This window comes from Erpetoichthys calabaricus, chromosome 16 (genome assembly GCF_900747795.2).
Source record: "Erpetoichthys calabaricus chromosome 16, fErpCal1.3, whole genome shotgun sequence".
NCBI lineage: Eukaryota > Metazoa > Chordata > Cladistia > Polypteriformes > Polypteridae > Erpetoichthys > Erpetoichthys calabaricus.
Genome location: NC_041409.2, coordinates 67,673,745 through 67,687,259, shown reverse-complemented (window position 1 = coordinate 67,687,259; position 13,515 = coordinate 67,673,745). Strand labels below are relative to the sequence as shown.

Here is a 13,515-nt window from a genome sequence, read left to right as displayed (position 1 = left end):
CTTCTGACAATGATTTAAAAATCTGTGGGTAAAATGATTTAAAGACATTTTGTATTTTTATTACCATTATTTTATTCAGGTAGTCAAGTTCCAATGATGGAAGCATCTTGTTAGTTCTATATTTATTGAATGTTTTGTTTTTTTAAATAACCTTTAAGGTATTTGGAAATAATATGGTCAAAATTGCCAGTTAACTACATTCAGTCATAGACCATTAATTTGTATTTAAGAAAAAAAAAATGTCCTTTGTCATTTCATTTGTTTCCTCATCTCTGCGACTCAGATTTAGGATACCATTCCTTCTGCAGCAGGATGAGCATCTGGCCATTAAAACCTATGCTCTAATATGCACAAATTAGGTTTGTCAGGAAGCCAACCTGGATAAACCCTGAAAATGGCTGTTAAACTGGAAGAGTGAGAGAGGGGTCTTTGCTTCCTGCTCCTGATTAAACTCTTGTCGTTTTACCCTATTTAATGAAAAAACAAGTTTGTTTTGGCCTTCTGGCTCAGTCTCCAGTCTTCTTTTTTTAGCTACTTTTAATGTATTCTGGGAAATTAAGTATTTGCACTGAAAAAGTGTTTAAAAAGATTCATAAGAATATAGTGGGTGGCACTGTGGTAGCATTGATACCTCTAAACAAGGAGACCAGGGTTCACATCCCAGGTGCCCCCAGTGTGGAGTTTGCACATTTCTGCCTGCATCTGTTTCCTCTGGGTGCTCTGGTTTCTTCCCACAGTCCAAACACATGTAGATGAGGTGAATTGACATTGTTAAACTGGCCTGTGTGTGTGTGTGTGTGTGTGTATATGTGTGTTCAGCCTGTGATGGACTGGTGCCCTGCCCAGTTCCTGCCTTGCACCCTATTCTGGCTGGGATAGTCTCCAGTTTCCAAACAACCCTTCCCTGGATAAGCGGGTTAGAAAAATGGATTGATGGGTAAGAGTATAAGCTGACATTCTGTTTGTACAATGCATAAAGAAAGGATTGAACTCTGTGCAGTAAGGTGAAATATACAATGAAAAATAAAATGTTTGAAAGTAAGAGTGGACAGGTGTCTTGTTACTGTCAGTGGCACAAATGGCAGGCCCACTTTTTCTAATTTTGTTTGTATTAATTTTTTGAAACTGCACTTTTTGTCAGACAATGTTAGGCTATAAAAACAAGGGGCGAACTACTAAGGCACTATTTTTTCCATACAACAATTGTCACAAGACATGGACTGGGTTAGGGGTGATCCGACCTTATGCCAGGCCTTCTTCAATCACAAAACTTTACAGCTCTGCACTGGTCTCTCTGGCTGGAGGACCTAAAGTTAAACAAGTAGTCAAAAGATGCTATCTATGTTTTTGTGTTTTCTTTTAACTTCATGGGAAAAAGAGCAAAGACCATCTTTGCCTTTAGATTGGCCTGACTACATTGCACATTGTGTAAAGAAAATGTAGAGTCCTAGTGTGAAAAAGAGAAGATATGCAGATAAACTTTGCATGGATTGTTAGCCAGCTACAGTTAACAGAAAAAACAAAAGCACAGACATCACATAGATAGCTTGACATGAACAATCACTAATATTATTGTCTCTTCTGCCGGATAACTCTTTAATTACTGATAATTTGTTATTTTAGTTGTTCATGTAACTGTTTATATAAGTAAGGATTTATTGTAACTAGTGTAGGGTTATATGGTATTTGTTTCCACCTTACGCTTAATGTTTGAAAGGAATCCATAAAAAATAAAATTTCTTCTATGATTACAATATTCATGTAATGTTTTCAATGATACCAGCCAAAGTCACTTTACTCTGCAGTAACCTCTCGGCTCCTTCCCTCACAAGACCTCCGCGCTCTGTAACACTGCCCCACCTCATCCCCTGAGACCACTGGCCAAGTCCAGAATGAGAAATGGATTTGGGAGGTTTTTTTTTTTTTTTTTTTAAACAAGGAAAACTTCTTTTCTCGCCATCTGGTGCATAGCAGAGAAAATACAGTTAAAACACAGCTGTATATTTAAAGTTTCATTTTTGTTCTTGTGAAATTGATAGTGGATGAACAGACCTGTTACACATAAATCTTCAAAATGTAAACAAACACTTGTATTTTAGCTGATAATGCTACTCTTAAAATACTCAGCTACCAATAGCCAAAAATGTTCGGTATAAAGTTCTGTTGATTTCAAAGAATATTTGAAAGGTAATACATAATGAAGGCAAAATTTCAAATACATTTCCTTACACAAAAACAGAATGCTTTATTTACACTAATTTCCTTTGCCTGTAATGCAGAAACAAGCTTCCATAACACCTAACGCACACCCCTGTCAATATCATTTTTAACTTTATATTGCCAATGGAGTTTTTGGAGAAGGACTGAATGTACCCTAAGTTCTTGTCTATAAGCCGCGGCTTATCTAAGGAAAAAAGTTGTGAAAATGAAAAAATAGAATATCGGCTTATACATAAATCCGGCTTATACAGTAATCCCTCCTCCATCGCGGGGGTTGCATTCCAGAGCCACCCGCGAAATAAGAAAATCCGCGAAGTAGAAACCATATGTTTATATGGTTATTTTTATATTGTCATGCTTGGGTCACAGATTTGCGCAGAAACACAGGAGGTTGTAGAGAGACAGGAACGTTATTCAAACACTGCAAACAAACATTTGTCTCTTTTTCAAAAGTTTAGACTGTGCTCCATGACAAGACAGAGATGACAGTTCTGTCTCACAATTAAAAGAATGCAAACATATCTTCCTCTTCAAAGGAGTGTATGTCAGGAGCACAGAATGTCACATAGATAGAGAAAACAATCTCTAGCAAACAAATCAATGGTGCTGTTTGGCTTTTAAGTATGCGAAGCACCGCGGCACAAAGCTGTTGAAGGCGGCAGCTCACACCCCCTCCGTCAGGAGCAGGAAGAGAGATAGAGAGAGACAGAGTTTGTTTTTCAGTCAAAAATCAATACGTGCCCTTCGAGCTTTTAAGTATGTGAAGCACTGTGCAGCATGTCGTTTCAGGAATCAGCTTTACAAAAGATAGCAACGTGAAGATAATCTTTCAGCATTTTTAGACGAGCATCCGTATCGTCTAGGTGTGCGAACTGCCCCCCTGCTCAATCCCCCTACGTCAGGATCAGAGAAAGTCAGCGCAAGAGAGACAGAAAAGTAAGCTGGGTAGCTTCTCAGCCATCTGCCAATAGCGTCCCTTGTATGAAATCAACTAGGCAAACCAACTGAGGAAGCATGTACCAGAAATTAAAAGACCCATTGTCCGCAGAAATCCACGAACCAGCAAAAAATCCGCGATATATATTTAAATATGCTTACATATAAAATCACAATTTAAATGACCGCTACGCGCGCGTGTTGACTCGGCGACGCCCAGAGCAGAAAGAACGCGCTCCGGCCACTCCAACCGCGCCATGCGGGGAGTGAGAGAGACGCCAATATCTCACACTCTCTCCCCCCTTAAAGAAATTAAATAGGAGCGAGTGAGACCACTGACCTCCCTCCCTTCTATTAGTTATAGGTTATAGAATGTTCGGCTTATCCATGAGTCTGGCTTATCTATGATAAGATTTTATTTTAAAAATTCGTATGATTTTTGGTCTCCGGCTTATACACGAGTCCGGCTTATACACAAGAACCTAGGGTAATTCACCACTGCGAAGATATTAATAATGAGAAACTGCAGCAGCAGTGAAGATGTGGTTCAAACAATACTAAAGGAAAGAAAAACATTTATTATTAAATACCAGTATATTTCACATGGCATTATTAATGTAAGCAGTCTTGCCGAGTTAAATACTTGAGAATATCAGATTATCCAATCTTTTATTAAATTTGTGAAATTTCATGCTCATTTATTATCCATGTCCATCACACTACTGTTTTTAATTATTTTTTCTCCAGATCAAGAAATTCAAACATAAAATCATGAACGCATTTTTGGGAAGGTCAGAGGTTACATATGAATCCTACTTGCATGTTTGCTGTAGTACCCCAAAAATGAGCACCATCAGATGGAAGAACCAACTAAAGTCTTCAGAAATTAGTCATCTTTGGTCTATGGGGTGGGACGTGCAAAAATGTACACTGGGTTCCTTGGGTTCCACAGTTGTCATTTTATATGTTACACTGCTCTATTATAATTGATAATGACTGTAAAATGAAGTAATCACATTAGCCTGTTTTTGAACAAAGAACAATTGAACAGAATGGAAAAAAAAATAAATTTTTTACCTCTAGTCACTTAAACCCTTAAATTAAGCCATGTGTGTGTTTGACTACTAATTCCCATTAGATTATGATATTTTAGTAATAAAACTTTTTTTTTAAATAAATAAATAGTAAAAACAAAACAAATGACAAAAGTGTTATAAATAAAACTTTCTAAAGCTGAATGGCAACTAAAAATTCATTGCAACTTTCTGCTTTGTTCTTTACTTTTTTTTTTACGATTGCCAATGAACGCTACTTTAATATAAGTAGGTTATTCAGACAGGAAGGGTGTCCAATTTAACAGGTCATGTCCAAATCCATCCATCCATCCATTTTCCAACCCGCTGAATCCGAACACAGGGTCACGGGGGTCTGCTGGAACCAATCCCAGCTAACACAGGGCACAAGGCAGGAACCAATCCCGGGCAGGGTGCCAACCCACCGCAGGACACACACAAACACACCCAAACACCAAGCACACACTAGGGCCAATTTAGAATCGCCAATCCACCTAACCTGCATGTCTTTGGATTGTGGGAGGAAACCGGAGCGCCCGGAGGAAACCCACGCAGACACGGGGAGAACATGCAAACTCCACGCAGGGAGGACCCGGGAAGCGAACCCAGGTCCCCAGCTCTCCCAACTGCGAGGCAGCAGCGCTACCCACTGCGCCACCGTGCCACCCATGTCCAAATCTTCAGTTTGATTAATAGCTAGATTAAGGATATTACTAATTCAATCAAAGTATTTTGCATACATTTTCAGTTTTGATACTGATACTTGTGTCAGTGGCAAGCATGCTTGGAGATTTATAAGCGGACCTACTCAATGATTGCTGTAAGAAAGCGGAGTTCACATGAGCACTTTAATCTCTCATTTGGCTATGGCCTAGCACTCAAACACAGCAAAAGCAATATGAAAGCTACTCCAAAAAACACCAGGAATATCCACTAAGATTTTAGTCAATAGGCTTGAATGATAAAAACATGGTGAACAGAAACAAATTCAGTCACTGAACTGCATGTTTTATATAATGTTAATAGTTCACTAAAATTCATCAATCCATCCATCCATCCATTTTCCAACCCGCTGAATCCGAACACAGGGTCACGGAGGTCTGCTGGAGCCAATCCCAGCCAACACAGGGCACAAGGCAGGAACCAACCCCGGGCAGGGTGCCAACCCACCGCAGGACACACACAAACACACCCACACACCAAGCACACACTAGGGCCAATTTAGAATTGCCAATCCACCTAACCTGCATGTCTTTGGATTGTGGGAGGAAACCGGAGCGCCCGGAGGAAACCCACGCAGACACGGGGAGAACATGCAAACTCCATGCAGGAGGGACCCAGGAAGCAAACCCAGGTCCCCAGGTCTCCCAACTGCAAGGCAGCAGCGCTACCCACTGTGCCACCATGCCGCCCCACTAAAATTCAAATTTATTGGTATATTTAAAAAGACCATAAATCAAAATGCCTGGAATGAGTTAACACAGAGTAAAAATACTTTACCAACAAGATTATTCTGAGACAAAAGAAGTCCCCTGGGGAATGGCGAGACATTGGGCTTGTTTCTGGAATCAAGCTTGCCCTCTAATGGTACATTGTGTAAATGCAGGATGTGTGTGTTATGTAACAGCAAATTCCTCAAATGTTCCAGGCAGCTGTTAAAAATCACAGTAGTTTGCATGTATTTGTTTACTTTTAAGATTGCTACGATATGTGAAGAAAGCAAAACGATGTGATTCTGAACATTATAAACTTCATCCCTCAGTTGTGTATGGACATGGCTGTCAATAAGTAAAAAAAAAAAGTCTTATCAGGACAGAACTTTATTAAGAAGGAAGACGCCCTGAATACAGTGGTATGCCTGTCTTATCTTTCAGTGCATTTATGGCTTAAAAAAAAAATATATGTATCAGAAGTGGAGTCATGTTTTTGCTGGCATGTCACTAAGCTGGGCCTTGAGGCACCATTTGCCTGCAGACAACAAATGAATTGTATTTATTACACAGATTAGTCTCCTGGGCTTCCTGGAGGCCCCCACTCTTCCCATTAACTCCAAAATTTGTTTGAGGTTAAGCTGCATTTTCTCATATGTAAGAAGATGTCCCAAGAAAATGAAGTGTGAAGGTGAAACTTGGAGAGGAAGCCTTTATTTTACGTGGAGCCTTTTTTTTTTTTATAATGAACCCCATTAACATGCTTTAGAAGTACAGCATAATGTATTGAATTCATTTTTTGCAAGTGGAATGTTTGCTTAGGGTCACAGAGTGAGTTGGACTTTGGGACTGAACTGGCACCCCTTGATTTAAGCAATCTTTCCACTGACCCTACATTTATATTTACCAAAAGCAGGATATCATCATCTTCAGTTATCCTGGATACAGATCTGTGGACGGTGGCAAGAAAATATGGAGAGCAGGCAAACATAATGTTGAATGTGTGAGGACTTGAAGGATTCCCTTGTTTCTTGTATAGCTCCACTACTTTTGGTCAAATATCATCCCCTTTGTTGTGTGTGCTGTGTGGCTTGGATAGTAAAAAAAATAACCTTTTCTATCCCACGATTCTGCTTTTTAATCTTTCACAACATCAAGTGCTACCCACCCATGTCATACATTTTCTCTCTGCAGAGGGTGTGCAGTGGTTTACACTGATGCCTCTCTGCCCAGCTTCCTGGATTTGAATTTTGTGCCTGATTGTTGTCCATGTGGAGTTTGCACATTCTGTGTCTGCATGGGTTCTTCTCAAAAGACATTTAGGATAGGATAACTGGCCACTCTAAATTGGCCTTGTACTGTATGAGTTAGGAGTGTGTGTTTCCAAGCAGGTCCGTGCCCTATGATGGATTCTGGCCATGTCCAAGGCTGGTTCCTGCCTCCCATCTGAAGCTGTTGGAATAGGCTCTGACCCCCCGTGACCCCAAGATGGATTAAGTCCATTGGAGAATATATGCTATGCTCTTTGCAGTTGAGGGTTGTGGATGAAGCCCATCCTAGCAGAGTGTTGTGTAAAAGAGGAAGCCAACCTTGGCCAGACTCCTGTCCATCTCACTCCCATTGGGCCAGTTTTTTTTATATTTTCCAATGGGGGCACTGTCAGAAAGTAGTCAAGACCTCAGTAAAGTCAGGGATAAGACAAGGGATTCAGTTCTTATGAAGTGGTGCAGCACTTGGATTGAGCTGGAAGGTCATGATGTTTAGATTCTTTGCCATGGAATTGTTTCAGCTTTTTTTTTTTTTTTTTTTATAAATAGGTTTAGGAGCACACAGTTTAACATTTTTTTTTTGTTCGCAGATGGATGAGGAGGAAGAGAGAAGGAAACGACGGAGGGAGAAGAATAAAGTTGCTGCTGCCAGATGTCGAAATAAAAAGAAGGAGAGGACAGAGTTTCTACAAAGGGTCAGTTTCTGCTTTTGCGAGAAGTGGTGTTATCAGAAAGTAAATTAGATTGCATTTATTTATCTACTGCTAATGACAATTCATTTTTTCAACAACTTTTTATACAAGTAGCTAATGCTAAAATCCTCTCTCCGCAATTATTGAATAATACAAATCAATAACATTTGGGTCAATTGAATTCTAATAGATTTCACATTAAAAAAAAAAATAATCACAATATATTTTAAGCATAGACTAATTAGGGCAGCACGGTGGCGCAGTGGGTAGTGCTGCTGCCTCGCAATTAGGAGACTTGGGTCCTCCCTGCGTGGAGTTTGCTTGTTCTCCCCGTGTCTGCATGGGTCCAGAGACATGCCGGTTAGGTGCATTGGCGATTCTGAATTGTCCCTAATGTGTGCTTGGAGGGTGTGTGTGTGTGTGTGCACGTGCCCTGCAGTGGGCTGGTGCCCTGCCTGGGGTTTGTTTCCTGGCTTGCGCCCTGTGCTAGCTGGGATTGGCTCCAGCAGACCCCCGTAATCCTGTAGTTAGGATATAGCGGGTTGGATAATGGATGGATGGACTAATTAATGCTTATCTATTTTGGCATTACTCAAATGCATCTTCATTGACTTGCTAATTCTAAACTGATGTCCAATCTGACGTTAGCATGCACTACTAATGATGATTTCCATCTTGTCTCAGTTGAAAGATCAGGTTATTATTATAGGCAGAAGAATACATAGCTACTGAATTAATTATGTCATTGAGGTCATCTTCCGTGATGAACACCAATGCAAAGTTAGTGCAGCAGGTTCACTCCTTAATTTTGGTACCATGAGATTTTTATTTCAAGTAGTGAATCCATGATTGCAGACAGTCATTTGTGGCCTTTCAACAAAATTACATTTTTTCAGTCCATCAGAAGCACACTTTAATCTTATGACATACATAATAACCCTCAGGTGATATATGAGGTAAGGATTGTAGTAAGGAGCAAAGTAAAGTCAGATCCACAAAGTCAGATGAACGGATTACCACATTATAAACATCAAAATAAGAATCAGAAGTCAAAGACAAAAAAGGCATTCATAACCAAAATCAAAACCTGTTTTTAGAAGATCAAAACAAATATCCACTGAGAAATAAGGTGCAACGTAACTGCTGCTATGTTCAGACCGTCACATCTATGAATTAACTGATGCCTGACTCATCCAAACATGCTGTGTAAACAAAACGGGAAAGAAATAACCATTGTTAAAAAAAGCAATCAATAAACCCTCAGATACTGGTTCTAGAAAAATAAGAATGCACAAAATAAACAAAAATACACATATAAATCATGCTAATAATTCTAAATCTGTGTGAAACAAACGAGTCAGTTTGTCAGAAGGAGTCTAAACATCCGTCACTAGTTTTCAGTGGACTAAACCCTAACTAATACATTGCATAGTAGGAATGGAACTTTGCAGGGGAGCCGCCATTTCAAGAATTTCCCATTCTTTAGTATTTATCTGATACCATCTGATGGAGCCATCCAAGTGGATGTTCAAATGTACTCTTATATTGTACTACAGGACAGAAGAGATCTTAACTCTAAAAAACAAACAAACAAACAAAGCACTGCATCAATCCTAGGAAATGTCATATTAGCAACTATTGCAGCCTGCTGGGAAAGTACATTTTCTCAAAAATAAAAGTTAAATTGTAAAAATGACTTTTTGTTCATTTGTAAAACTTTGCACCAAACTGTAAAGACTGACTGTCCTACAGTATGTTTCGAAGCAGCCCAGGCTGTGAATGATGACACCAAAGTGTCTCATCCATCCATCCATTATTCAACCCGCTATATCCTAACTACAGGGTCACGGGGGTCTGCTGGAGCCAATCCCAGTCAGCACAGGGCACAAGGCAGGGCGCCAGCTCACCGCAGGGCACAAACACACACACCAAACACACACTAGGGACAATTTAGGATCGCCAATGCACCTAACCAGCATGTCTTTGGACTGTGGGAGGAAACCGGAGCACCCGGAGGAAATCCACCTGGACACGGGGAGAACATGCAAACTCCACGCAGGGAGGACCTGGGAAGCGAACCCAGATCTCCTAACTGCGAGGCAGCAGTGCTACCACTGCGCAACCGTGCCGCCCGTGTCTCATCTAATGTTATGTATTTTTATTTTTCACCACTGGTTCTTAGGAATTTCAAAAACAAGTTTGTGATGCAGCTATTCAATGTGTTCCGCCATCGTTCAAGCTCCAATGGGATAGACTATGGTGCACCAAAACCCTTTTCATTGTTTGGACTGCTGAGAGACATCTTGCGGTGTCCAGGTTAAATTTGTTTTTCCAATAATTTGATCTTTTTCATTTATTGTTTTTTTTCCCCCGTTCTTTTAGGAGTCGGAAAGGCTGGAAATGATGAATGCTGATCTGAAGGCACAAATCGAGGAGCTGAAACTAGAAAGGCAGCAGCTTATTGTAATGCTGAACCGACACAGGCCAACCTGCATTGTGCGGACAGACAGCGTGAAGACACCCGAAAGCGAAACAAACCCGCTTCTGGAGAACCTCAGCAAGAAGTGAAGGAAGGACAGAAGGAATGAAAGAAGGATAGACTGAAGGAATGAAAAGAAAGAAAGAAGGAAGGAAGATGCAGGCGATTTGCCTTTCAGGACTTTCACCCCTCTGAGTTGCACAGCTGTAGTCAGCACTTAGCTCTTTAAAGAAACACAAAAAAGGATTTCTGCTTGAGAAATTCCTTTTAATCTTTTTTTTTTTTTCATTTTAACATTTTCGATATGATGGTCAGATAAGACCATTGTTTTGGGAGATCTGGAAATGAAACTATTTTTGTTGTTGATATACAACCAAAAACATTTTAAAGAAAACACTCAGACACATGCATCCTGACGAGGGGATTTTTTTCCATTGTATACAGGTTATTAAATACCTATAGTATTTTCTAATGCCGTTTTATCCTGCCTTTTGGCTGTGGCATTTTCCGGTTGAACCGAATGTGGTGACGCAGGCGTCATTTAAGCACATGTATATTGTTTACAATATCTCTGTTACATCTTTGTTACTGCCTATTTTACATTGTGTATTTTTTATGGAAATTGTTTTTATACTGCAATATATAAAAATTATATATGATATGTAATCACTAGATGTGATGCATTTTACATTTCTGTTCCAAACAGATATATAACGTTTTTCTATTACATTGTGTTGTGTGTCGTCATTTGTTTTTGTCAGTGGTGAGGGTGTACTTTACATGGATGCGCCCAACATTCTTTACCTTTTTGTTTCATTTTTATCTACCTTATTCCCTCTCAAAAACCATTTCCTATGAACAAAAAACATTTGTTACAGCTATTATTAGTTTCCTCAGCATTATATCAGACACCATTAACAAATGGTATTCTGTGAGAAAATGCAAATACTGTACATTTTCTTCCACAGACAAAAAACCACAAAACCAAACTACACCGATCTCAGCATGGCGGAAATTTCTTTACACTGTGAGAAACCTGTCCTTATGTTAAGAAAAGGTGCACTTTCATTTTCATTGAAAACCGATGCAAGACCAGACTGCTTCACGGTGAAAGGGGGAGACCCCGGCTGTTCACAGTAACCCGCTTTCTTATTTTTAAATGTGAATATGTGGAAAGTCTTAGGTTTCTCCATGTGTACATGTGGGCGAGGTGTTGGTTGATAGCAGCTTATGGGCAACATTACTGTGTTTAAAAATTCTACCTGTTCAAATACCTATAATGTATCTATCAGTCCCGAAACTACACATAATGTAATCTGAACAGCTATTTAACTGTAAAATCAATGATGATCATTTTCTAAACAAAGAAAAATGTGTAATATATGGTTAGAATACACTGTGGGAGTTTGTTCCAATGAACAGCAATTAACTTATCATTCTAATGATTTTATGTAGTGCCTTTCACATACTCCTCATAATTGTACAGAGTAATCCATACACAATAAAAATATTTGTTCCCATCTAAGCATTCATCCAGGCAGCATGAATTGGCTAGAGGCACATCATGATTCTGTCAAATGTATTTTCATTTGTTGTCTTTGTCTCAATGTAGATAGCACAACAAACTTCATCTGGCTACTTTTATCTTGGTGGGTCCTAGTGTTCTAAAAATTAATTATTGGCATGCTGATGTTAATACATGGATTAGGAGGACTCATATCTTAGACTTACCCCAAATTACTTCATTATACTTCTAAATGACGGTCACTAAATTGAAACTACTTCCTTCCCTGGAAACCCAAGCTCACTTTGACCGTAGTGAGCTATGAAGATAATAATAATTCTTTGCATTCATATAGCGCTTTTCTCACTACTCAAAGCGCTCAGCAATTGCAGGTTAAGGGCCTTGCTCAAGGGCCCAACAGAACAGAGTCCCTTTTGGCATTGACGGGATTTGAACCGGCAACCTTCCGATTGCCAGTGCAGAACCCTAGCCTCAGAGCCACCACTCCACCAATCAATATTCCTTTGTCATGTAACAAATAAAAGATTTATTCAAGTCAGTTTAAACATTACAACAGACTCCTCATAGGCAATTGTCATACTTGAAAGTAAATGTAGGCAATACAGAGGAAAGAGACATCTAAGAGACAATGGAGGAAGACTAAATAGCTCAAATTGAGTCCCAAGCATATGTTTCACAGTGTAGTAGGGTAGAGATGGGTCTGCAGCCTGGAACTTTACATGCCAGACATATTCATCAAAAACACGGACCCAAAAGCAGGTGCCTTGTCTCACTGCAAAGTGGTAAGCAAATCCTGCAAGACCTGTACTTGCCTTCTGGTTTTTGGACCTACTGGTCTCTTTTTACCTTTGTGAACTTGTAACCTACCATATCTTTTGCTGTTCTGTAATTTTATAAACAGGTCTTGTTTTAATGTACCATATCTTGGCAGGTCATGACACTGTGACTGGTAAACATCAAGGTGATGGAAGACACCAGTGTGTATATGCACATAGTAGTAGTAATGTAGCACACAGGCTGGCTTATGGTATCCGAGTGCCTACTGTTTCTCTGAAAATAGCATGTAAACAGACCATCAGCTTTTCTACTCATTTTAGAAACCAACATGCTGATTATTACTTTTAAGAACATTTGGATTCTCTTTTTCCTATTTATTATTGATTTTGCTCTTTAGGGGTTATGCAGACAGGTGCTTGTGCGAATCAAACAGAGTTAGTTAATCAAATGGGGCAAATCCTCGCAGGCTCATGCCAGGACTGCCGTTTCTTTTTTCTTCAGTTTACCACAAGAGTCAGTTTGGAGACTTTGGGATTTGTCTCCATGCTGCCATTAAACCCTAGGAGAATCACTGGTATGTTTTGTTCTGCTGTTTGTTTTTGTACCTGCTGTAGTGTGACACCTCCAACATACAAATTATATCTGTTAGAATATACATTTCTTTCCATAAATTTTTCTCAAATGTCTTTGAACCGTTTTTCTATACTTCTGCAGAGATTTCAATTATTCAGTTAATTTTGGTTATAGATTTGCACTGACTGTAAGAGTCAATTTTAAAAAGTTAAAGTTTTGAGTTAAACTCATATTAATGTTTGCCTAATTTGAATAGAATATACATTTCTTCCATAGTCATAGACAATGGTATACTGTAGTCTTTTCCCCCTATAAGTTAGTAAGAGATAGAACTTTCTTGCTATAACTGAGATACAGTATGATAATTATGTCAGTTGTGTTTAGAACATGACCTATTACTCAGTGAATTGAACGACTCATTTTCAACTCAGAGATAGGCATACAGTTTTCTGACAGTTTAGAAATGGTTCAGAAACGTTAAGTAATTAGTAACGATTTGAGATGTAACAAGATTTAAGCTTTGAACAGAACTTTTCTTAAGA

The 13,515-nt window shown here is 39.3% G+C and overlaps 1 protein-coding gene across 1 annotated transcript in view; it reads left to right on the top strand.

Annotated features, from left to right (window-relative positions):
* Positions 1 to 10,825, top strand: part of jdp2b (Jun dimerization protein 2b) — a 30,220-nt gene extending 19,395 nt beyond the window's left edge. The window contains exons 3-4 of the mRNA XM_028821731.2: positions 7,518 to 7,622; positions 10,002 to 10,825. Coding sequence (XP_028677564.1) covers positions 7,518 to 7,622; positions 10,002 to 10,187 — 291 coding nt within the window. The 3' untranslated portion in view covers positions 10,188 to 10,825. The remainder of the gene's footprint in view (positions 1 to 7,517; positions 7,623 to 10,001) is intronic.
* The last annotated feature ends 2,690 nt before the right edge of the window (positions 10,826 to 13,515 follow it).